We start from the raw sequence: 24467 nt of genomic DNA, 5'->3' as shown, positions 1-24467 counted from the left end.
AAATGGCACATTCATTATAATAGGTTTATTTGGTACAAAAGGACAGGGAGATAATTCTGTTTATTCTTAAGGACGGAGACACAAAGTCTGCAAAAGCTCTACACATGGGTGATCTGTAAGATGGGGGGATGGAGAGGAGACACGACAACGCATGGCATTATTCTGAGTGGCCTCCAGCTCTTCATTCTAATGCCTGGATTGAGGAGTCACAGCCATTTCTTCCCATTACGGCTGTGACAGGATGCAAATGTGACCCAGTTTATCAGCTCCTACAAGGCAGGCAGAGCAAGAGGCTGTGTTCAGCCAGCATTGAGAGTTTTCCACACCACACAGAATGGATGCTGAAGGTGGTCGGTTCTGCTGCTGGAGGCCGTTTCCAAGTGTGGGGCTCCTATGTCCTGGGCTTCTCTTGATTCTCAATGATAAGTTTGTCAGTTGAATACAGCTGGCCAATATGGACCTGCAAGCAAAGACGAGATACAGGTCAAGAACTGTTGGACTCTGTCAGCTAATTTGGCTTGAGAGAGAGTCTTGCTATGTAATTTAGGCTAGCCTTAGTTTGGCCATGCTTCTCACAGCCTCCCAGGTTCTGGAATTACAGATGTGTGCCATCAGCCTGGCTTCATTCTAACAACTATGTGCAGTTGCTTGCCATGGCAGGTTGGTGCCTCTGGAAACTGTGCTACAGGACAAAGTTCATCCCCATGTGCTGTTGCTAGTTCCCTTAATATCCGCCCCCTAGGCTCCTTGCAATGGGAGGTTAGTGAGACCCTCACATTTCTCTCACATGTCACCATGGCCAGTCTTGGTATTTGGAGCTGGCAAGGCTATCAACCAGGCTCCCTGGCTGCCAGCTGCAGAGCCATTCATGTGTGGAGCTCTTACCCCATGGGAATTCATTCCTGTACAGGGAGCAAGCAGCCTGTGCTGTCTGTGCTGGGGCTGTCAGTTTGTGTTCGCTGCTCCTTTCCATCTGTCCTGCCTCTTTTCTTCGGTTGTGTCCTTTTTAATTAAGTCTCTGTTGGTATCCCAATGCCCCCACTTCCACAGATGCTGGAGCAGCAATGCAGGACCGTCCCTTTTCTAAAACAAGGAGTCGTTGTCATGGTTTCCCACTAAAGACACTTCCTGGGCAACACTTTGAGGAACAAAGAGAACCAGGGAAGAAAGTGCTGAGCATTAGGACGTCTGTCTGGATCTCAGCACTGGGACACTCTCTATGGGCCATCTGGGGCGAGAAATTGCTCTTTACAAAGACAAATGAGAACACACTCCCGAAGGCCAGGGCTGCTACCCAGAGTGGTCATGTGTCAGAATCCAGACTCTCAAGGCTTCTTCTCTCCACCCTCCCCATGAGACAGGATTTCTTGGTGTAGCCCTGGCTGTCCTGAAACTTGCTTTGTAGACCAGGCTAGCCACAAACTCAGAGATCTGCCTGCCCCTGGCCTCAGTGCTGGGATTAAAGGTGTGCACCATCCATCACACAGGTCCTCTTCCTGCCTTAATGCTCTAGCTTAAAGAGGGGGTGCAGGGGAAGGGAGTATGTTGTTAGCAAGGAACACAGTGTGGTTTGCTCCCACCAATGGTGGCAGCTGCAGAGGGTCTCCTGAATTCCCGTTTTTCCACACATTTGTCTTATCCTTGGTCTGGACTGATCAAACACCCACATAGGTAACTTAATGGATACATTAGCTAAGCACAGAGTGTGGAAATGAGTATCGATACAGGTGGCTTCAGTTGCCAGCAATGAGTGCTTTAGAATCATTTTGAATGAAATCACAGTGGTAGGTTTACTTCTTTGTCTGTGGTCTTGTCATTAGCACAGGGGATGCCAGGTGGGTGAGACCTGGGACGGCACATTTCTCAGAAGCAGGACTGTGAGCACTGTTCATGGCTGGGACCTTGTGCAGTCTGGGATTAGCTGGGTAGGGTTTTTATTTATTTATTTATTTATTTATTTATTGCTTTTGCTCATATGAGTAATCATATCATAATCCTAGTGAGTGGAGCCAAGGAGTAGACTGGGGGTTCCCACTTTGACACCTGAAATAACTACTGGTGTCCTGAACCATATGTCTTAAGAGAAAAACCAGTGCTTTTCTTGACCCTGAATATTTATGATATATTATTAAGTTGGAAAAAAAGTACATACTAATAAATTTGTAAAATCTATTAGTAAAATGTTTGGTGCTGTTTAACTCACTGACATCTGGCTCTGGAGGCTGGGTTGCCCCTGTCCAATTTCAGACCAAAGCATGTTTATGTCAGTGTGTCCTCAAAAGACCCCTTGTCTACCGAGCCCTATGAGAAACATAAAGGAGAACAGAAAACAGTCCTTGGGAATAGGAGAGCAGCTTGTGAGAACAAAAACCGCATGTCCCTGAACACAGCTGGGAGGTAAATCATTTCCAGGCACCTTCCCAAAGCAACTCTGCTACTGTTTACCCCAGGACACAAACATAAAAATGCCTATGGCTAATGGTTTTGTAAGACAGGGTCCTGGCCATCCTGGAACTCACTATTGTAGACCAGGTTGGCCTTCACCTCACAGAGGTATTAAAGGTATGTGCTACCACATCCAGCTTAACAGGTGCCCTTCTTAATGGGTGCTCAGCTTCTGCTGTGAAAGCATTGTCATCTCTCAGTCTTTTGTGGATGTCTCTGGTAAAAGCTCTGTGATCTCAGAATGGCCCTGGTTTGGGTGAGGGTTGGGGCACTGGGCCATAGTCCTGTCTCTATTTGTAGGGTAACATTCTCCTTGTTCTCCCTCTGGTCTCAACCTCTGTAGTGTGAAGTCTCTGAGGCAGTGTGTACCTGTGCTGTGATGGCAATGAGCTAGTGAGGCTCCTCTATAGTGTAAGGGCTCTAAGACACTATACCTCTATACACTGTGAGGTTTCTGAGCTACTGGGGTACCTGTGTGATTTTAAGGTTCTGAAGCTAGGTGTTTTTGTGTAGTGTGAGGTTCCCCAGCCAGTGAGGAATTGTAACTTGCTCATTCTATTAAACTTCATGTTATGATCACCATTTTTCTGAGCTAATATCTCTTTCAAAAAGATTTATTTTTAATTATGTATATTTATGATGTGTGTGTGTGTGCATGTGTGTGTGCGCATGTGCATATGAGTGCAGATGCCCATAGGAGCCAAAGGTGTCAGAGCTCCTCAGTGTGGGTTTGGGTCCTCCACAAGAGCTGATAGCATTCTTAACTGCTAAGCCATCTCTCCAGCCCCTGAACGAAAATCTTTAATAGCTGTATAATGATGTGTCATTATAAAGATACGTCATATGTGTTTAGTTGTTTCACATTATGAACATATAGACTGCTTCTGGTTAACACAAGGATGAATACTTAACTCTTTTGTGTGTGTCTGACCTTTTTTATTAATGAAAGTTTCTAGAAGAAGAGTTACTGGGAGTAGGTATGACATTCTTAGGGATCCCAAAAGAGCTTCCAAATGTCTTTCAAAAGAGATGTGCTTGGTTTTCCTACTGATGCTCCCTCTGGTGGTCTGAGGACTTCAGTGACACAAAACTGAATTCACTGTGACCTAAGTATCAGGTTTTTAAAGTCCAGTTAAAATTTCATTGCTGGGATAGAACTAGGGCCACGTGCATAACAAATGTTCTACCCTTGAGCCACACCCCCAACTCTTAAATAAATTCATTCAGATGTGTAATCTTATGGCTTGGGCTGTGGTTTATGCAATTGGATCTTTACAACATAAATAGTGTTAAGTAAGCACAATGATGAATGAGATCTGCCTGTCTACAATCTTGTTTGCACATAGCCCTCCCCAGCTGCTCACTACCTCTGTCTGTAAAAGTTTCACACACTGCAAACAGACTGTGAGTCTCTGAATTCTATACCTTTCTGCCTAGTATTCTCTTTCAAGAGAAGACTCCATTGATGTCCACCCCAGCAAAAGGCAGCAAAGCCTGCCCATCATTTGGGCTTCCCCGGTTGAGGCTTCCCTGGTCTCTTCTGTAGATGGGCTCTCTTCCTGAGAGAGCGTGACAGAGATGGTACCACTCATATGTTCACATGCCCTGCACTGACTTCAGATGAGTCTACGTCAAGACTGATGGAAGGAGAAGGCAAGAGGGAATGGAACTACTGAACTGTGTTGCTTTCATACTCACTGCTCATGACAGAACAGGCAAGTGGGTAGTGTCCAGTCAGTACCGCCACCTGCCACATGTCCTACATGATAGTGGCCCGTTAACATCATATTGCCTAGTGGCACTGTGGCCATATTAGTTTGTACAAACACTCTATGATGCTCTCACAGTAATAACATGGGCTAATGACACATTACTCAGAACACATCTATCTCATCAGTATGATGCACAGCTGTTACTTGGTAACTGAAAATGATGTCTTGCAGCCTGTGACCATAAGATTCTATGCTGTTACTGTGAAGCCTAGATCTGCTGAGACTAAGTGTAGAAATACAGCCCCAGTGAAGGCAAGCTGACGAAACAGCAATAGGATGATTACTTCCTGAAACAAGAATGTCCACTGACTGTTGAACCGAACCAAACAGTTCAAAAATGGCTCAGCAGAGGGTTTTATGAGATAATCTAGGGCTATAGGGATGAAGCCAGAGCAATTACAGAAGAGGAAAGTGAAGCACTGAGTTCACACAGGGAGGAAATTCCCAACAGCTATCTGAATGAGTGCTATACAGCCGAGCCCACAAATGTACATCTAACTGCCCTTTTGCATTTTTCGGGCCTGTTCAAGCCATCAGCACACGCAGGAGGCTGGTGGGATTAAGGCTGCAGCACTGAAGACACAGCATGCCGCCATTGGGCTGCAGGTTAAGGGAAGAAAGTTCAATTAACAGCCTCAATTTACAGCCCGCTCAGAACCACAACTGACTTCCACAGCCAGGCCAGACAATTACTGTGCATAAAATGACCATTAAAATGGATCACACTTTTTTTTTTCCTATAAGGTTTGGGAGTTGGCAAAATCAGAAAAATACAGATTATTCAACTCCAAGTAGGTGGGTGAATTGAAACATAGACAAAGAAACTGCTGAAGATGAAGCAGAGGATCCAAGAAAACAGAATAGATCTTAGTCTTTGAGGTCTTTCCTGTTAACTCGTCAAAAATGATGTGCAATCACCCTCCATCGCATCTGAGACTCAAGGGCAGAAGAGCTGGGCTCAACAGCTGGAGGTTGGGAAGTGTAGAGAGACCTGCCTTTGGAATGGATCTGCCCTGCCAGGAATCCTAAACCTGCTCCTGCTACTTCTTCCTTGTTTCATGGAGTAATAGGGACTCAAAGTAGATGACAGGTATGGGGAGCACTTAGCAACCATTCTAATGGTTCCCAGAGCCCAAACACAGGGAAGTACATGGCAAGTTCGTGTTAAGTGCTATTGTGTGCACGACCCATCTCAGTCACGATGTGCGTCATAGGGTCCTAAGCCCTAACTTTAGGACTCTTGAAGGCCTCTCTCTCCCTGTTAGAGCCTATCATAGCTCTGTACTGATTAAACTGAGGCCATGTGGCTTTGAATGTGAGGCTTTTTTAGGGGGAGGGAGTTGAACTTGAGGAATGACTGCTGGGTTGGTTCTTGTCTTCTCTAGGGCTGTGGTTTCCTGCCCAGCAAGAGCCCTTGTGCTCCCAGCTGGTGTGGGCTTGGTGAGAAGGCAGTGCATACACTGAAGTTAGAGGGGAAGCTCTGGGTAGAGTGCTGCTGCTCACTTCCTGGAGGTTAGGAAAGCCAGCCAGGCAGGACATTTCCTGGGCAAGTGGCAAATGTGCCTCCAAAGCATTGTGACGATAGCATTACTGTCCATGGTGAGGAGAGTCACAACACATCTAAAGAGCACTTGCTGGGTGTCAGGCGCAGCTCTACGCATTTCACTTAAGAGAACATAACTTGTTTTGCTTTACTTTTCATATTTTGGAAGGCATATCCTTGCTCTGATGAGCATGTCCTTTCATTTCACACACTAAAGCCAGTACTGCAGTGATTTACCCTGCTCACACAATAAAAGTTAGCATTGTACCAACTGTCGCAGTAACCAAAACCACACCAGGATGTGACCTTAATAAGAAATGTGGGGTGTTGCGGAGGCGGCTCTATGTGTAAAGGCCAAGTCTGGCAACCTGAGTTTACTCCTTTAGACTTTCAGGGTTGGAGGGAAGAAAGGGATCTTGCATGCTGCCCTCTGATCTTTGAATGCATGCTTGTAGCATGAGTCTGTGTGACAAACACACAAATATAATCATATTTTAAGAAACAAAGAAATATGAGTGATCTTTAGAAAGAAATCAGAAAACTTAAATCTAGGCTGGATGCAGTGATGCATACCTGTAATTCCTGCACCCAGAAGGCCAAGGAAGCAGAAAAACCAACCAGTCTGCCAGTCTGGGACACACAGCATTTCAGGGTGGCCACACCATATACAGCAAGATTGTCATAGAAAGCCAAAATGACAAAATTACACCCCCCCCCCCCGCCCAAACTTAGAAATTTAGAATGTTTCCTCTCTGGCAAGGTTTCTCATTACAGCCTCAGACTAACCTATAACTTGTTATGTTGTAGGCTGACCTCAAACTCTTGGGAATCCTGCTTCAGCCTCCCGAATGCTTGGATTACAAGTGTGAGCGATTTTGCTCAGTGTCTAAAACAGATTTTACTGAAATGTGAGACAAGTCATGCTCACCGAAGGCATAATTTATTTGACCAATAAGAAAGAGACCAGGCTGTGTGTACAGTACATGTTTACAATCCCAGTATTAGGCCAAGGTAGGGCATCTGTGAATGTGAAGCCAGTCTGGGCTCTACAGCAAGACCTGATTCAGAGACAAAACAAAGTACCAAACAAACGAAACACCAGAGACAATGATGTCAAAACAGAGATCAATTTGAAAATTAAAATCTGAAGTCACTTTTGGGATGCAACCAAAATAGCATGGTGCTCACAAGAGCTAAGGCTGACAGAGTAGAGCCTGCCACACTGGACCCTGTTATGAATTAGCTCATACACAATCCTCCTCTTGGCGATTTGAGGCTAGACTTGAAGGTGTTACAGAAAATATTTCTCTGAAGTGTCCTATAGATACTTAAATATATGGCATATATTGCTCTAAATATATTTCTGTTTATTTTAATCTAAAAATGTTTTTCCCAAGGTGATCATGAATTTCTAGGAAGACACACAGAATTTGTCCTGTGCTTCCACACACTCAGTTTCAGAAGCACATTTTAAAGATTTCTCGCTTTCTCAATGTGGCTACACTCAACAGGGGATTTGAAAGGCAATAAACACAACAAAACACCTTTCAGCTATCAATTAATGAATCTCCTATGAAATTCCAGCCCGAGGCCTCTTCTCAGAGGGCAAGTGATCAGCTATCTATTCTCACTGTCCTGCACTGTAGAGGGCAAGAAGAGCGTCAGGGCCTCTGGGTATGCCAACTGTGCAAGGCATTCAGCCATTCTCTGTGCCACATTGCAGCCTAGCTACAGCTGTCCATTCTGTCTCTAAGCCCTGAGTTAGTCACTGGGACACTCTTAATGAGGACAGAGGTGGTGAAACAAAACTCATCCCTCTGTTGCTCCTGGCAAGAGTAATGGACAGGGTTGGGGATGGAGCTCACTGGTAGAACTCACTGCTTGTCAATCTTCAGGTACAATTATCAGCAACAGAAAAGAAAAAAGAACAAAAATACTCTCTTCCTCACATCTCACATCACAGCTTGTAATTAATGCTCTTAGGGGCAGAGAAAGCAGACGCAAGAGTGTGTGCTCTCGTTAGCATATCCATGCATCCTGTTTACACTGGCTGTCCCTGCAGGATTAGTGAGACACAGTCATCTTTCTCCCAGGTGTCCCGGTTTGGACAAGGAATGACATGGTTCTTACTTGCTGTCACCAGCTTTCTGGGCCATCTCACTGTTTGCCTGCATGTTTGATGTTTCGTTACATGAGGGCCATTCTTTGTATTCTAGTAGGGGAAATGAAATTATTTTAAGGGACCTCCAAAGAACTGTGGCCTCTAAGGAGCCTGAAGTCATAGACTGCCAGAGGCTTACCATTTCTTGCCACAGGGATGGATCTGTTTCAAATGGATGTAAGTATGTGTGTGCAGAGGCTCCTAACAAGGCCCATATCCCTAACCTGGGGGTTAGCTTTTCCAGGCAGTCATTGTCTGGATAACACTTGAGTTGCTTATGGGATGAGGGGACGATCATGCCATCCACTTCTCTTTCTCCTGATTTACATCCTAGGTTCATAAATGACAGAGAGTCTAATTTAAAGAGATTCTGGATCAAACATTTACTCTTCCTTTTATTATTGAATGAATACGCTTTAAAACAAACAAACAAAAACCCAGAGTAGAGTATTTCCCCACCAGTCCTTCCAGAAGACAAGGCCACACACAGCAAATGAGGTGGAGAAGAGGCCCGAAAGACATTAGTGCCTGTGTACTGCTCTCCTGCGCTGGGTCCTGTGGATGCTTCGAGCTGCTGGTCTAGCCCACTGCTCAAGGTGGGGAGGGGGTTGAAAAACAGGAGACAGGCATTGGTTCTTCTACCATGTTCTTCCCATCTCTGCTGGGGTGCAGTAGAACTGGTAAGGCAAGGACAGTGGAAACAAACATGCCCAGCTGGAGTTTCTGGGAGCTTCGTGGAGCATTACATAATAGGTCCTGTGGAATGAAAGCGTCCGAACAGCAGACTAACTCAGGCACCCTGCCCTTCTTGGACTGAGCAAAACCTGAGACCCAAACAACACGTCAGAGTAAAACTTGGTACTTTGCCATCCATGGTGACAACAGAGTCTGGGCAAGCTGTCAGCGGCAATGTTCCACTGGAGGTCATGCTCCTGCACCGTGGGTGAGATCCAAGCTTGGTACACGTCAGTTCCTGAACTCACTCCTTCAGGTCACCAGCACTTCAGCAATAGGCCACGCCCTGATATATTAGTAGCATTGCTGTGCAAATGCCCACCATCCCTCCTAGGTTACAGACCAGAATGAGCAAATGCCTAACTATATGTCTGTTCCCTGCTCTGGGGAGCATCTCTGACAAAAACTGGGGACCCCATGCTGCCTTCAGGACCACTGTTATTAGGGAAAATGAGAAGTTAGGCTTATAGCAGTTGCTCAGGACAAAGGCCAGCTGTGCTTAGCCCATACAACTGCAGATGCTCTGGCCTGCCTCTGCTTCAGCTGCTTTTGGTCTGTTATCTTTGCAGTTGATAACTGCCCAACAACTTACCTGGCTAGACACTGGACAGTTCTGATGTCTGCACGGCTGTGTGTGATTTTCTAAGTTTTGGATTTTGTGGGCTTCCAGAATTAAGAGGTCATTACATGGTTTCCTTAGTTGTGAACACAGCAGAACCCAAGTCAAGGCTAAAGCCTCACAGAAGGTCGGTGCAGGAAGACTGGGTAGGAGCCGGAGTCACATTATTTTCAAGTTCATGTCTATGAGATGCACTCATTTACCGGCCCCTCCAAAGTTCACCGGGGAGTTTGATGAGAAAGTTCCCTATGATTCACAAAGAGTGTCCTCTTTTTTGGTTGTGCTCTATCATTTTGTACACCCAGTGCTTTCTGGAAGTTTCTCTGGGTGCGTTCTATCTCAAACTATCCCTAACAGGATGCTACAGCTGGCAGCAGATACTCTTCCTGTGTCCTCATGAGCTGACGTCAACGAGGCACATGCTAAAGAGGCTTGGAAACAACAGAAATGAATGAGCAGGAGTCTCAGTGGGCAGTTTCCTACAGCTACTCTCCAGCTGGACGTTTAGAACAGGGTCCCTTGTCCTCAGGGCCCACAGGGCGTTGTGAGTGACACCCAAGGACTTGAAGGTATGCAGTCAGCAGTACTCACTTTCCAGGTTTTTGCGATGGCAAGAATGACTTTACAATTCAGGGTCCCTTCTGACTAATTGGGCTCCATTTCTCTCCCCTACTAGCAGCCAGGCTGTAGCACACACCTTAACAGTCACTGGGAGAAAAATATCAGTATAATCCAGACTGCCAGGCAGGGCCTTAGAGGGGCCACTGGTCTTACATGGGATCTCATTGTAGCTCAATGGTGAGGAGACAGCAGCTGCTCTGGAAGCATTCAGCAAACTGGCCAGGGAAGTGCAGGGAACCAGGGCCATCAGCAGCAAGGCAGGCAAGGAGCAGAACAGGCAGAGACACACATCCCCACAGTGCTACTTCCTGAATACTCCTCCCCCAGGAGCCCTGGGCTACAGGGTCAAGGAGACATTTCAGTTCATATGTAGGATTCTTGCCTTTCTTGAAAGAAGACCCTTGGCTGGGGGCTAGAGCAAGGCTATATGTATGAGACTTGTGAAAATGTCAAACCATCTCTAGGTAAATATCTGATTCTTATGCCTCTCCCCCGCCATGGATGCCTGACCCTCACATTCGGGAACCTTTCTTCTGTCTCCCTCCTCCTGGATGCCACACATTTAAAGTTCTCACTTGTCAGTGCCCCCTTACTCTGTTTTCCAGCTTGGCCATCTTTCATTCAAAGTGATCAAGTATAGGACTCAAAGACAATGTAGTATCCTGTACCTCACCCATAGGGAAGGGTCTCAGTTACTATTGTGAAGGGGTCTAGTTTGTGAAGACAGGCTGCTGTTCACAATGTTCAGACTTCCTTTTCAAGAGAAGCAAGAACCATGCGTCCCTTAGTTTGCTGTGAGAAGTTATTCTGGTTGGGGCAGGGAGAGAAGGAGAAAGCAGACCTGAAATGCCAGCAGCCCTCTGATGAGACCAGGGCTTCTGCTGACTTGGGTCAGCCTACTAGTGGTGGCTCTCTGGACTCTTCAACTCTTCTCCCAAACCCAGTCCCAGGTCCTGGAGCTAACTTAGTATATGAGAAATTCACTGTGGACTTTGGAGTTCAACACCCTTACCAAGGTCCCTAAAGCTGTTACTAAGTGTCCCTTCCAATTAGACATAATTGTGGTTTGAACAGGACTGGTCCCCATAGGCTCATCTATTTGAACGTTTGGTCATTAGGGAGTGGCACTACTTGACAGGGATTAACAGGTATGGCCTTGTTGGAGGAAGTGTGTCACTGGGAGTGGGCTTTGGGGTGTCAAAAGCTCAAGCCAGGCCCAGTGTCTCTCTCCTGCTGCCTGCAGACTTGGTTGTAGAACTCTCAGCTCCTCCAGTACCATGTCTGCCTGTCTGCTGCCATGTTTCCCACCATGATGATAATGGACTAAACCTCTGAAACTGTAGCAAGTTCCAGTTAAACGCTTTCCTCATTAAGAGTTAATCAAGTCAGAGTGTCTCTTCACAGTAATAGAACACTGAATAAGAATACCAAGTAAGAGAAGCATCAGTACTAAAAACCTCCTAGGCCCTGTAGCAGAAGTGTCAACCTCAGCATCAGAGCATCCCCCTTCCACCCGCTTCAGTGAGCCACAAGTCCTGAGACATGCACAAGAGGGCCACACCTTTGGTGGATGAAATGAAAGCCGACCTGCAGAAGGAATGAGCCAGGCCTTGAGTCACAAACCCACAGTGGCTGCACTTCACCAATGCTCTGCAATGGCTGGGGACAAAGGGCCTTCTGCTTTCACTTCCCCAGAGCAGCTCAGACTGATGACAGGACCCTGGCCAGCCTTGCCTGGGAAAGTGGCCCTGGCTCACAACCCTCTGCCCTACTGAGGTAGGAGTTAGTTCATGACAGGCACAGCAAGGGAGAGGAGAAAAACTATTAAGTTGCTCCCATATTACAGTGAGAATACACATTAGGGTTAAAAAATGTTCAAGTTAAAACTTTATGGGCAGGAACACTGGACACGAGAAATGGAGCTTGTAGTTGGTAACAGGCTAGCCAAGTAGACCTAGTAAGAGAGAGAGACAGGCTCTGAGAAGTAAGGCCAGTGTTGGTGGGCTAGCTGGCTGAGATCCATGAGACCCTCTGTGGAACATATGCTAGATACTGTTGCTCTTTTACATATTACTGCTTCTAAAGCAACTAATTAAAAGAGGCTACATTTTAATTAAATACAGTTTCTAAAAGCCTCCACCCATTGCCCAAAGGATCAAGAGTTAAACATGAGGGAGTTAGGAACAGTGGTAGTTACATCTGGACAGTTGTGCTAAGTCAGTTCTCCACCATGATGAAGCACAAGCCACCCATACAAATGTGAGAACAAAGACAGCCTAGCCAGTAAGACATCTCCAAGGTCTCCAATCAGCAGACCAATGACTAGCAGTTAAGAACAACAGCTAAAAGGGACTTCAGAGATGGATGAGGGTGGGCTTCAACCACGCCAAACTGGGCAGGCAGATGTGGACTGAGTGTGATCCTCTTGTGTAGGTCAGGGGAACAGGGGCCTTCTAATAGGCTACTTAATAGAACTACCTTGGCCTCAGATGCACTTGTAATCATAATCCTAACAAGTCTTTATTTGAAGGGACCTCAATGTTCAGCTGCTTGGACCCCCTCACTCATGCCAACAGCTTTGCTTTCTTTCTATGTTGAACCTTTATAAATCTTAGGCCTTGGGCTGGAGAAGTGTCTCAGTGGTTAAGATCACTGGCTGCTTTTTTAAAGAAATAATTTATTTAAATTTATTTTATGCACATTGGTGTGAAGATGTCAGAACCCCTGGAATTGGAGTTACAGACAGTTGTGAGCTGCCATGTGGGTGTTGGCTGCCTTTTAAGAGGAACCTGATTTGATTGCCAGTACCTACATAGTAGCTCATATCCAACTTCATTTCCAGGGGATCCAATATCCTCTTCTGGCCCCCATGAGTGCCAGGCATGTACGTGGTACACAAGCATCCACACAGGCAAAACACTCATACACACACAATAAAATAAAAACAATTAAAAAAATCTTAGGCCTTTCCCGTACTTTCTCTAATTTCTCACACTTTAGAAAAATTTCCTTAATAGAGTTTACCTTCTTCCCTGCTTGCTTCTGAGTGTCTTGTGTGATGATGCTATCTCAGGGTGACTTTTGCTGGCATCCTAAGTCCCTGGGACAAATCTATCTTGGCCTAGAAAGGGACTGTGGAACCATGGTAGTACACGCCCTCCTTATCCTCTGTGCTACCCAGGAGGCTATTTCTAGCCATAGAAGCAGAGGGATCACAGAAAGCAATTTGGAATAACTGTTCTCTGGAGACAAGGGCTGTCCCTTCACATGTACTTACCTTCACCTGCTAAGGGGTAGATGCAAGAGAATTAATTCCTGCCCTAGACACGTTTTTGTAACTGCTGATTTAAAAAAGGGCCATAACTAGGACTTTTCTTCAATTCCATTTGCTTCAATAAAATTCTAAGATGCACACTGATTATGATTTCATACTTATATTTCATATGTATACTTCATACTATAAGTATACTTAGGATTTCATATTTATAGTAGCAACGGATACTGTTCAGCATTTTAAAGTTTCCATAGTATAGTAAACTTTATTGGCTCATTTGATCCTTATAAAGTATGGACATCAGATGTCACCATCACCACCATTACCACTATCACCATCCTGTAACCACCACTACTACCATTATCTTCATCACTGCGGTGGTTTGAATATCAGTGGTCCCACAGACTCATATATTTGAATGCTTAGTCATCAGGGAGTGGAACTATTTGAAAGGATTACAAGGATTAGGATTTGTGGCCTTGTCAAAGGAAGGCTGTCACTGTGGGTGGACTTTCAGGGTTAAAAAAATCCATGCCACCTATCATACAACAAAAGTATATGCTCAACTATGTTCATGGCAGCATTGTTTGTAATAGCCAGAACCTGGAAACAACCTAGATGCCCTTCAACGGAAGAATGGATGAAGAAAGTATGGATATACACACACACATATTAGAGTATTACTCAGCAGTAAAAAACAAGGACTTCTTGAATTTTGCATACAAATGGATGGAAATAGAAAACACTATCCTGAGTGAGGTAAGCCAGACCCAAAAAGAGGAACATGGGATGTACTCACTCATATTTGGTTTCTAGCCATAAATAAAGGACATTGAGCCTATAATTCATGTTCCTAGAGAAGCTAAATAAGGTGAATCCAAAGACAAACACATAGGCATCCTCAGGAATATTAACCTTCATCAGGCGATGAAAGGAGACAGAGACAGAGACCCACACGGGAGCACTGGACAGAAATCTCAAGGTCCAAATCAGGAGCAGAAGGAGACGGAGCACGAGCAAGGAACTCAGGACCACGAGGGGTGCACCCACACACTAAGACAATGGGGATGTTCTATCGGGATCTCACCAAGGCCAGCTGGCCTAGGTCTGAAAAAGCATGGGATAAATCCGGACTAGCTGAACATAGCGGACAATGAGGAATACTGAGAATTCAAGAACAATTGCAGTGGGTTTTTGATCCTACTGCACGTACTGGCTTTGTGGGAGCCTAGGCAGTTTGAATGCTCACCTTACGAGACCTGGATAGAGGTGGGCAGTCATTGGGCTTCCCACAGGTCAGGGAACCCTGATTGCTCTTCGAGCAGATGAGGGAGGGGGACTTGATCGGGGGAGGGGGAGGGAAATGGGAAGCGGTTGTGGGGACGAGGCAGAAATCCTTAATAAATAAATAAATTAAAAAAAATCCATGCCAGATCCAGTCTGTCTGTCTGTCTCTGCCTCTCTGCCTGTGAACCAGGATGTAGGTCTCAGTGATTGTTCCAGTGCCATGTGTGCCACCATGTTCCCTACTATGATGATAATGGACTAAGACTCTGAAACTGTAGACAGGCCCCCAGTTAAGTGCTTTCTTTCATAGAGTTGCCTTGGTCATGGTGTGGTGTCTCTTCACAGCAACAGAACAGTGACTAAGTCAGTCACCATCATTACCAATGCCACTGCCATTATCTCTGCTTCACAGGTAAAGAGATCAGTGTCTAAAAGGTAAATTTATCAAACTTTATGGAGTTAAAATTTATTACTTTTTAAAAAATGTTTATTTATTATGTATACAATATTCTGCCTGTGTGTATGTCTACAGGCCAGAAGAGGGCACCAGACCTCATTACAGATGGTTGTGAGCCACCATATGGTTGCCGGGAATCGAACTCAGGGCCTTTGGAAGAGCAGGCAATGCTCTTAACCTCTGAGCCATCTCTCCAGCCCTAAAATTTATTACTTTTATTTGAAGCTTTTTTCTAAATTTAAATCCTTTCACCTACATACAAAATAAGAGTTAATTCTATGAACATAATATAAATTTAAAATTTTAAGTTTGTGTAAAAGAAAATTAAAAAAAAAACAAAAACAAAGAGCCACAATCCCATCACCATAAGCCAATTTTCCCTCTGTATATGAATCCTGTGATGGTTTTACATAGCCAGGTAAATCAGTAGCTTCATGGGGTTACGCTATTTGGTGTTACTAACTACAAGTTTTGTGTGTGTGTGTGTGTGTGTGTGTGTGTTGGGAATAGCACGTGGGGCCTTCAGCATGCTAGGCAGTGTTCTGACACTGTCTTATACAAGGCTGACTGATCAGAATACTCTTGATTATGGAGTGCTGGAATGTTGCAGATCCAGACTAAATTTCCTCGGGCCATTTTTAGTCCCATTAGTATCTGTTCACTGCCATACCTGTCTGATCTAAAATCCTTGTGACTATCATGTGAAACCTTTTGGGAGGCATTAAGAGATAACTAGTGACCACTAAACCAAAAGCTAAGAATGCCATCAACATCTGAAACCTACAGCAGAGATTCCCTCACTCTCTTGAAACCTGCCTACCTGATGTTCTGACCAACATATTTGGAAACTCCCTTGACTTTTTTTTTTTTCCCTCTTTAACTATTGAACATGGTATTTGGGGCAAATGTGAGCTCACATTCCTGGGCAATGTGACTACAGGATAAACTACTTGTTCTCTTTGAGGTAAAAGCTTTGTTTTATCTTAACAGTGAACATTCTATCACCACACAGCAAACACTGTGTCTTTGCAGCTGGAGTCCCAGCCTCAGCTAAACATGAATGGTTCTAGGACTGGTTGGTTTGGTAACTCAGGCTTATAATGCCAGCACATAAGAGGAAGAGGCAGAAGGGTTCCAGCTTTGAGAATGATATGGGCTATACATGGATTTCTAGGTCAGCCTGGGCTTCAGTGTGAGGCCATCCCAACAAAGTCAAATACAAAACAACAACAACAACAAACTACGTTCACCATTCATTCCTGTGTCCTTTGCCTCTTGTTTCACTTTTCTTTTTTCCTCCTGACCCAGATGTGGTGGTTTGAATGAGAAATCTCCCACATAGGCTCATGTATTTGAGTACCTGATCCTCAGTTAGCAGCACCATTTGAGAAGGTTTTGGAACCTTAGGAGGTCGGGAATTGCTGGAGAAAGTCTGTCACTGACTTTGAGGCTTTAGAGCTTTGCCTTACTTCTGTATGTGGAAGATAATGTGTGATCAGCCAGCATTCAGTACCGCTGCCTCTCCAGCTATATGGATCTCACCTCTGTTTCCTTAAGATGTTTTCAGTCCTGGTATTTGATCATAGCCACAGCAAAATAACTTACACATCAGGCTTCTTCTGGGTGAAAAGAATGGCTTCAAGGAGATTAGGGAAAAGGGCCAAATTTAACCTCAAATGCACCAAGAATCCCAGGGTACTGACTTCCTGCTGACACTGACAGCGCCTGTGGAGGAAACCTTCCCCTACTGACTTCTGGCTTACTCCCTGCAGTGCTGTGTGAGGTCCCTGAATTCCTGCAGCAACTAACATAGAGACTGGCGCTTTTTGTCACGGCTGGTACCATCCGTAGAGAGACTCCAGCTCCATCAGTTCTTGGCACACACACCTGTGGTGCTTCTACAGTTTACTTGCCTTATTTCAATACAGCTCCATGCCCTGAACCAACTCTTTTCAAGTCTAGAAGTAAAGGACGATCTGGGTTTGAACTGGACCTAGGCCATTAGCAAACACCTTGTGATGGTTGGAACCTTAACATCCCCAAAGGCATCAATCTGGGGCACTGCTGGGAGGTTCTGGAATCTTTAGGGGGTAGGACCTAGAAGAAGACAACAGGATCCTAGGAGTGTGGCCATGAAGGGGATATTGGATCCTCCTCTTTTTCCCTCTTCCTTTGCTTCCTGGCTGCTATGAGGTGTACAGCCCTTTTCCAGCTTATGTTGTCTGTAGTGAGATGTGGCCTCACCACTGCCCTAAAAGCAAGGGAGCTAACCAGTAAAGGGCTGGAGTGTCCAAAAGGATTACCCCACACAAACCTTTCTTCCTTATAAGCTAAAACTAACACACACACACACCCCTCTCCTGCCAGTTTCACAGACAGCTCCCATAGTGAAGGGGCCACAACCTATTCCCAGTGCGCGACACAGTCCTCACTATCTCTGATGAATTCTAAGAACTCTAAGAAGAGACCTTGTCCAAGATCCCAGGTAGATCCTGGGAGAGTAAGACCCAGAAGGTGGACTGGGTCCAGCAACAGGTGAATCTGGCAAGAAAGAGCTCCTCCCCAAGCTGCTCTTCCAAGCATTTCTAACAGACGTAGGGACCCAACAGCTTCAGGACACTCATGAACCAAGAAGCTCTGGATCTGAAAGACTACTCCAGACTTCACACGAACTCAGTGACAAAGCCTGTGCGCAGCGGTTTTGTTTTGTCTTGTCAGTCTCAAATACAATCTGCTATATACACAGTGGTCCTTAGGGCCAGTTTCTGGTGTGTCTTGGTTCACACAGGGTAAGTTATCCACTGTTCTCAGAAGCAAGAGGAAGAAAACCCTGACCCTGGATCTAACTATGACAATAATGCCTGCCAGTGTGCCAAGTCCCCATTCCAGGGTAATTTGTAAAGATGTCAAAGCCTTTGCTACATGTACTCAGTTTCTTCACTGCAGTGACATGTTCCTATCACTACAGGAAGATACAGGCCAAAGAATATCTAAGAACAGTGTAAGGATGATTTTGTGAGAGTCTACTTCAGAGAAATGGAAGTGGACACATATACTCCCATAGAAAGTGTCCAAGGGTGTTGACAGCAGCACAATTCACAGGCACAAAGCAGCAGTGAGAACCCAAGAGCATATTAGTCATAAGATGAACAAATGGTAGTAGAGGTGGCATTCACATACGGACTAATATTACTCAGTCATAAAAGGAAGGAAATTTAGACATATGCTACAATATAGGTGACCTGGATAAACTAAGTTAAGTGAAAGAAGCCGACACAGAAGTCACACATTGGATGAGTGTGTTCATCTGAATTAACTAGAAGATGCAGTCTGTAAAGACAGGATACAGATTATTTGGTTGGGGATGGATAGATAAGAGGAGAGAATGAGGAATAACTGAATGAGTGTAGGGTTCTTGTATGGTATCCTGAAAATGTTTAAAAAATGATTTTGGTGTTTGCTGTATACAGACTACCCTAAAAATAGGAATATACTTCAAACAGATTTTATGGCATGATGAATCTCAGTAAAGATGTAAAACATACTAAATGATTTTGCAGTTATTACTCCAATGTCATCTGAACTGTGTTGTCTTATGTCACATGGTGTCACTGCATACTTGACACATGACTGATTAAAGTTGAGACGCTCTGTGAGTGTAAAACACACATGGAGTTTCTAAGACTTGTTTTGGATACATGAGTTAAAAATAACAGAATCCTAGAACTAAGTTTGCCTAATTTTAAGTAAAATATTGTTACTAAGTACTTTAAGATTCCATGACTGGCTTGAATTTATACCATACATTATATTTCTCTTGGATAGTTCAGATGATATCTTTTTAAATTAATTTTTAATTTGTAATTTTTAAATATAAATATAATATGTAAACTACACATTGTATTATTTTGTAATTCACCATATTCTGCTTGGCTTTTGTTTTTGAGAAACATACACATGTGAACTGAAAGTTGACACATGTAATACGGAGAGGGCCTTTGTGCTCCCTGCCCTGTTTCTATTTTCCTGGTGGCCACACTTTACAGAACTATAGTACAATATGCAGACAGTACAGTATGTAGACCGTGGAAGTAACATTTATATCATTTACGTTTTTCTGTGTATCACCCATCAGTACTCGGTGAGGGATGTCTGGGGATGTACTGGGAAGCAGTGTCTGGAGGTTGTTGACTCTCAGTAAGATAAATGGGGTTCCTCTAGGAATAATAAAAATTAAGTAGAACCCAAATGTGGGCTTCTCACTGCATGCAAAGTGGTATTTTATGGAATCTGTCAGGTTTGAGGAACTGCACCTTAGAGACAGTACAGCCACATCCCACATACCCATGCTCCTAGCTCAAATTGGGGGTGTCATGGACTTGCAGAATCAGGACACCCAGGGGCCTCGTAGACACGAGCCCTGTCTCTAGCTCACCAATCACTATAGGTTAAATGAAGCTGTCAGGTTTGACAGTAGCTGCACACACTCCCTTTGAAAAAAGTCAAAGTGACAAGGTTGCGGGGCTGACTGACAGCCAATAAAAATGACTACCTATAACTTTTGCCTTTGTAGGGAGAGAAATCACGTGTGAAGATTTTATGGTCCACCTTGAAGGAGCTGACAGTCACAAAAAATGATTTTAAGATGATGACCCCATCCTCTTTTTATCTCCACAGCTATCCCAAGAACGTGTCTTCGGAACCCTCTTTGTTCAAATGTCATGCTCGGAGTCCTTGGAATACAAAGCACTGTGTGGGAGAGGATCACACTCACTGACTCTGCTCCCCTCCACACTTACTATGGGATTACATACATGTCTGTAACTTACCATGTATGAACACTTGTAGAAATACTATGTAATTGGTGAAAATTTTAAAACTTTTGTGAGGATTCAGCAGGAAAACTTAAAATTCTTGTCAAACTATAAAAGCCAATCATGTCATGATGAGTGATCATTTTTTATCTCAGGCTTTCTACATTTTTACTTAAAAAATTTAAGAAAATGAACATGCTGGACAGCAGATTTCAGATAGTCTTTGTTGTCTTACAGTTGCCGAACAGACAAGGATGGAATCCTCTAGAAGCACACAGACTGGCATGGGTTTAAACACGGCACAGCACTACCATGACTAATGAAGTCTCAGAAGAAGCCCTCCTGTGGCTGGAGCTGTGTCTCAGTGGTGAGTACTTGCCTAATATTTGTAATGTCCTTGCTTCCATCCCCAGCATTGAGAAGAAGAAGAAAAAGAAATCCTCATCTATCCTGCCTCCGTGAGTGATTCCAAGCCCTCCATTCCATGCAGGAAAGAGTTCAGACTGCTCTGATGCATGGGTCACACAAGAGACTATGATTCATTTGATCTGGGGCACTGCTTACACATCAGATTTTTAAAAATGCGCATAACCAATAACCTACTTTATGTCTCTATGGATTCCCCCATTTTCAACATTTCAAATGAATGGAATCATTCATGTGTTACATTCATTTAGAATGTAGTATGTATCAGCTGTTCATAACTCTGAGATTATGGTATGGACACTTGGATTGTTTCCATCTTTAGACTATTGTAAATAGCACTGCTCTGAACATTTACACACAAGTTTTTGTTTACACACCTGTTTCAATCTGTTCTGGAGTATGCCTGCTGGTCAGACAGCAGTTCCATGGGTAATTTGTTCAGGAAGTGACAAGCTGTTTCCCACTCATCAGGACAGTGAAATATCCCCAGGTGAATCTACTGCCTGACCAGGACTCAGACCCAAGTTGGTTAATTAAGATCAACCATCAAATTTTATATAACCCAAAACACCACCACTACCACCACCACCACACCAAAAAACCAAACCAACAAAATCCAGACACTAAAGCTAACTACTACATTAAACTAATTATAAAGGAAAGGATAGAAAAATATGTAAGTAGAGCCTGCAGATTCCTTTTAAAGACATTTGAAAGACATTATCATCTGGACCTCTATTTTAATCCTAATCAAAAACATGATTGGGGAAATTATATTTGTGACACAATGAAAAATGTAAACATTTGCATATTACATTAATACAGTGATACTCTTTGAAGTTATGCTTTATAAGAATATTTTTCCAGATATATATGAATTTTCAATGGAATGATAAAACTGTCCTCAAAATGATAAAGGAAGATGTGGGCAGATACATAGGTTTAAAAATGACCTGTTCATGTAGCTGTCAAACGGTGCTAGACGGGTAACATGGCTTATTAGAGTATTGTCTTCTTTCTATACTCAAATTCTCTAGTAACAAAAGTTAAAAAACAAACCCTCAGCTACTGGAAAGGAGTGAAATGGAAACCCTCACCTCCTTCTCTGTGTTCCCAAGACACTGCAGAGTATAGATTCCCTACAGGTAAAATTTTTATGGTAATCAATCGAATTAGCTCCCCAGGAGGGGCTCACTCTATATGCCCCAGGCCTTGTTTCCTTCAAAGACAAGACTTTTCTTTTAAGTTTTCCTGCTGAATCCACTTAAAAGCATTTTCTACCCTTAGAATTTGAAATAAACCCAACACTACTTTTTGGATGTGTCTATATGTGGTAAGATGTGTACGTGCATAACTATATAGTTCTAGCACACTAGGAGTTCCACACTGTTGTGTGGCAAATGTAGCATGTCCCCACAAGCTCAACTGTTAAACTCCTTGGTCCCCAGCTGGTAGCTCTTTTAGGAAGGTTGTGGAGCTTCTGAAGTGGAGCCTCACTGGCTGAAGTGTGTCCCCGGGGGCAGGGCAGTCCTAGGCTTTACAGCTCAGCCGTGCTTCCTGTCCCCTCTCTGCAGTGTGGCCACTGCACCTCCTGCTTTCCCTGCTATGATGGACTTCATCTCTCTGGAACTGCAAGCCTCTTTCTCTCTTAAGTTGCATAAGTCAGGGCATATGTGATTGCAACAACAGGAAAGTAACAGGACAGTTCTCAGCACACGCACTGCAGAGCATCTCACCCGCACTAACTCAAACTGCATCCCTGCAACACTGAGCTCACTTCGTACCTCCAGGTCCTTGTGCCCCCCATCCTACTTTTGGTTTCCAAGCCTGACTACTCTGGAAACTTCAGGTATAGGTGGACTCACACAGAATGTGTTCTTTGTGACTGATGTATTTCACTAGGCATAGTATTTTCAGGTTCACTCATCTTGTAGTTTGTATCAGAATCCTATCCCTCTGAAGGCAGACATTTTCTCCACTGTTCTCCATCCACCTGCTGATGCTGCTGATGGACTGTTGAGAATAATGTTGCTCTGAATACCTGTTCAGTTCTCTGAGGTGTATATAGTGTGTGTGTGTGTGTGTGTGTGTGTGTGTGTGTGTGTGTATGAGATATGGGATTATATAATAATTCTATTACATATTCTTATATTTAACTTGCTCAAAGTTTCTTGTTGCCGTCTGGAATAGGACTGGACTGGAGGAGGAGAAGCTCATATAATATCACAGAGAAGAGTACGGGCTTTGTCTGAAGCAAAGATGATGACAATGCTTTTCTTTCAATCTCTGGGTATATCACTTAACACCGAAGCCTCAGAATACAGAATGAGATAAAACTGGTCATGTAGAAGTAAGATGGTGTTTATATATCAGTGGCTGGAAGGTGGAATTCGAGGAGTGGCACCCCTGAACAGAGTCCTTTCTCTGCAACAGCCCTTGGTGTTGGTGAGGGAGTGACTGCCACAGGTCCTTGCCACAGCCTCCCCTAATGGAGAGCTACATGGCTCTGAGGTCCTGTGCTGTGGGGAGACTGGGCCAACTGTCCATTTCTCATTTTAAAGGACTCTTCAAAGAAAGACCTTTTCTATCCACTTAAAGTACAATGGTACATTCACACTTGTGCATATATTACCCTAAGAGCATTTTCATTACCTCTGACAGACTCATAACATTTGTTACCTGGCATCTTACTACAGTTCTACACATATGTTTCCTCAAATAAATGGAAGATTTTAATCCCTAAATTTTTCACTGAATCGGTGGCAAAAGGCTGGAAATCTAATCTAACTACCAGCAGTGCACAAGGTCTTGGGCATGACTGGATGTCACTGGGTGAAGGTCCTGTGACTATATACATACTTCCTGATGATGCTATCCTGGCCAGGTACTGTTTTGTCAGAGTCTGGGCCATGCTGTTTATTTCCAGAACCATGAGCCAAAATGTACCTTTTTCATCATTTATATAAAGCAGCCTGACTCAGGAATTTAGTTGTATTATTAAAAAACTGACTAATACTTGACTCCTCAGACTTCCCAAATGTTCTCAGTCTCTGTCAATGACTAATCTTTCTGATTCTTGTCTATTCTGCTCATAAAAACAAAACTATGCAGTACATAGTCCTTTATGGTTTTCTCACACAGCATCATGTTTTCAAAGGTCATCTCTGTAATTCTTTTCATCACCAAATGCTATTTCATTGTATGAAAAATGATCCTAAATTATTTTTACTAATTTAAATAGGAATAATGACTCTAAAATACATAATTTCTAAATTGCCGCAAAACCTTATATAGAATATGGTAATGGTTGTACATTATATAAGGAACCCTACTGTATATACCATTTAACTCCAGAGAAAATATCAAGGTGTGATAGGAAGCAAGCCTGTGCTAGATATGACCATGGGCTTTAAGATGGAGATGGAGTAAGAAGCACAAATACAAGCCAACAATAGTTCAGAGTTAAGAGAAGGGAGATTTTGGGACACCACAAAGGAGCAAGTACTAGAGGAGTTAGAAAAAAGCTGAAAGCTAGAAGCATCCTTCCTTTGGACCTACACATGCTGCTCTCCGCAATCATGCTAGAACTCTAAAGTGGTAACAAGAGTCACTACATTCCAGACACTTAAGGTAGGCACTTGAAGTACAGGAATTAATGTCTTTAACATTTAACAATAGGAACTAGCTATTAATCCCTATGTATATGCATATCTCCATTTTGTATTAGTTATTTTTCTGTTGCTATGATAAAATACCATAACCCAAAGCAACTCATAGTTTATTTGGCTTATAGTTCCAGAGGGGGAGTCCACAATGGTGAGGATTATATGACAGCAGCTGGTCAGAACAGGAATCTGATCACATTTTAATTGCACACAGAAAACAGGAAGAAAGAAACAAGTCAGGGGGAGGGGTGCTAGTTATAAACCCTCAAAGCTGCCCACTCCCAGTGATGTACTTCCTCTAGCAAAGTTGCACCTCCTAGAAGTTACATAGCCCTCCAAATAGCACGACCACCACATCCAAATCCATAAACCTGTGGAGGATATTTCCCATTCAAATCCATAAACCTGTGGAGGATATTTCTCATTCAAACCCCAGAGCATTCACACACTGTGGGTGGGCACCTAGGCTGGCCTGCTGGCTACTCTGAATGGTGCTGCAGTGACCATGTGGGCACAGGGTGCTGATTTCACTGACTTGGGTCTGTACCTACAGAGCATAGTTGGGCCATCCCGAGGATTGATTTCTAGTTGTTGAAAGAACCTCCTTATTCTTTCCTATAGACTGTCCTATTCACATTCTAATAGCAA

General features: G+C 43.8%; 1 protein-coding gene across 1 annotated transcript in view; it reads right to left on the bottom strand.

Moving 5' to 3' along the window:
• Lyrm4 (LYR motif containing 4) overlaps positions 1-24467 on the bottom strand; it is a 93627-nt gene continuing 69160 nt past the window's right edge. The window contains exon 3 of the mRNA XM_041632919.1: positions 1-460. Coding sequence (XP_041488853.1) covers positions 392-460 — 69 coding nt within the window. The 3' untranslated portion in view covers positions 1-391. The remainder of the gene's footprint in view (positions 461-24467) is intronic.

Source organism: Microtus oregoni, unplaced genomic scaffold, assembly GCF_018167655.1.
Source record: "Microtus oregoni isolate MIOR12 unplaced genomic scaffold, Mior012 000042F_ref0000377, whole genome shotgun sequence".
NCBI classification, from domain to species: Eukaryota; Metazoa; Chordata; class Mammalia; order Rodentia; family Cricetidae; genus Microtus; species Microtus oregoni.
The sequence above is the reverse complement of the archived record's forward strand: the minus strand, read 5'-3'. Positions and strand labels throughout refer to the sequence as shown.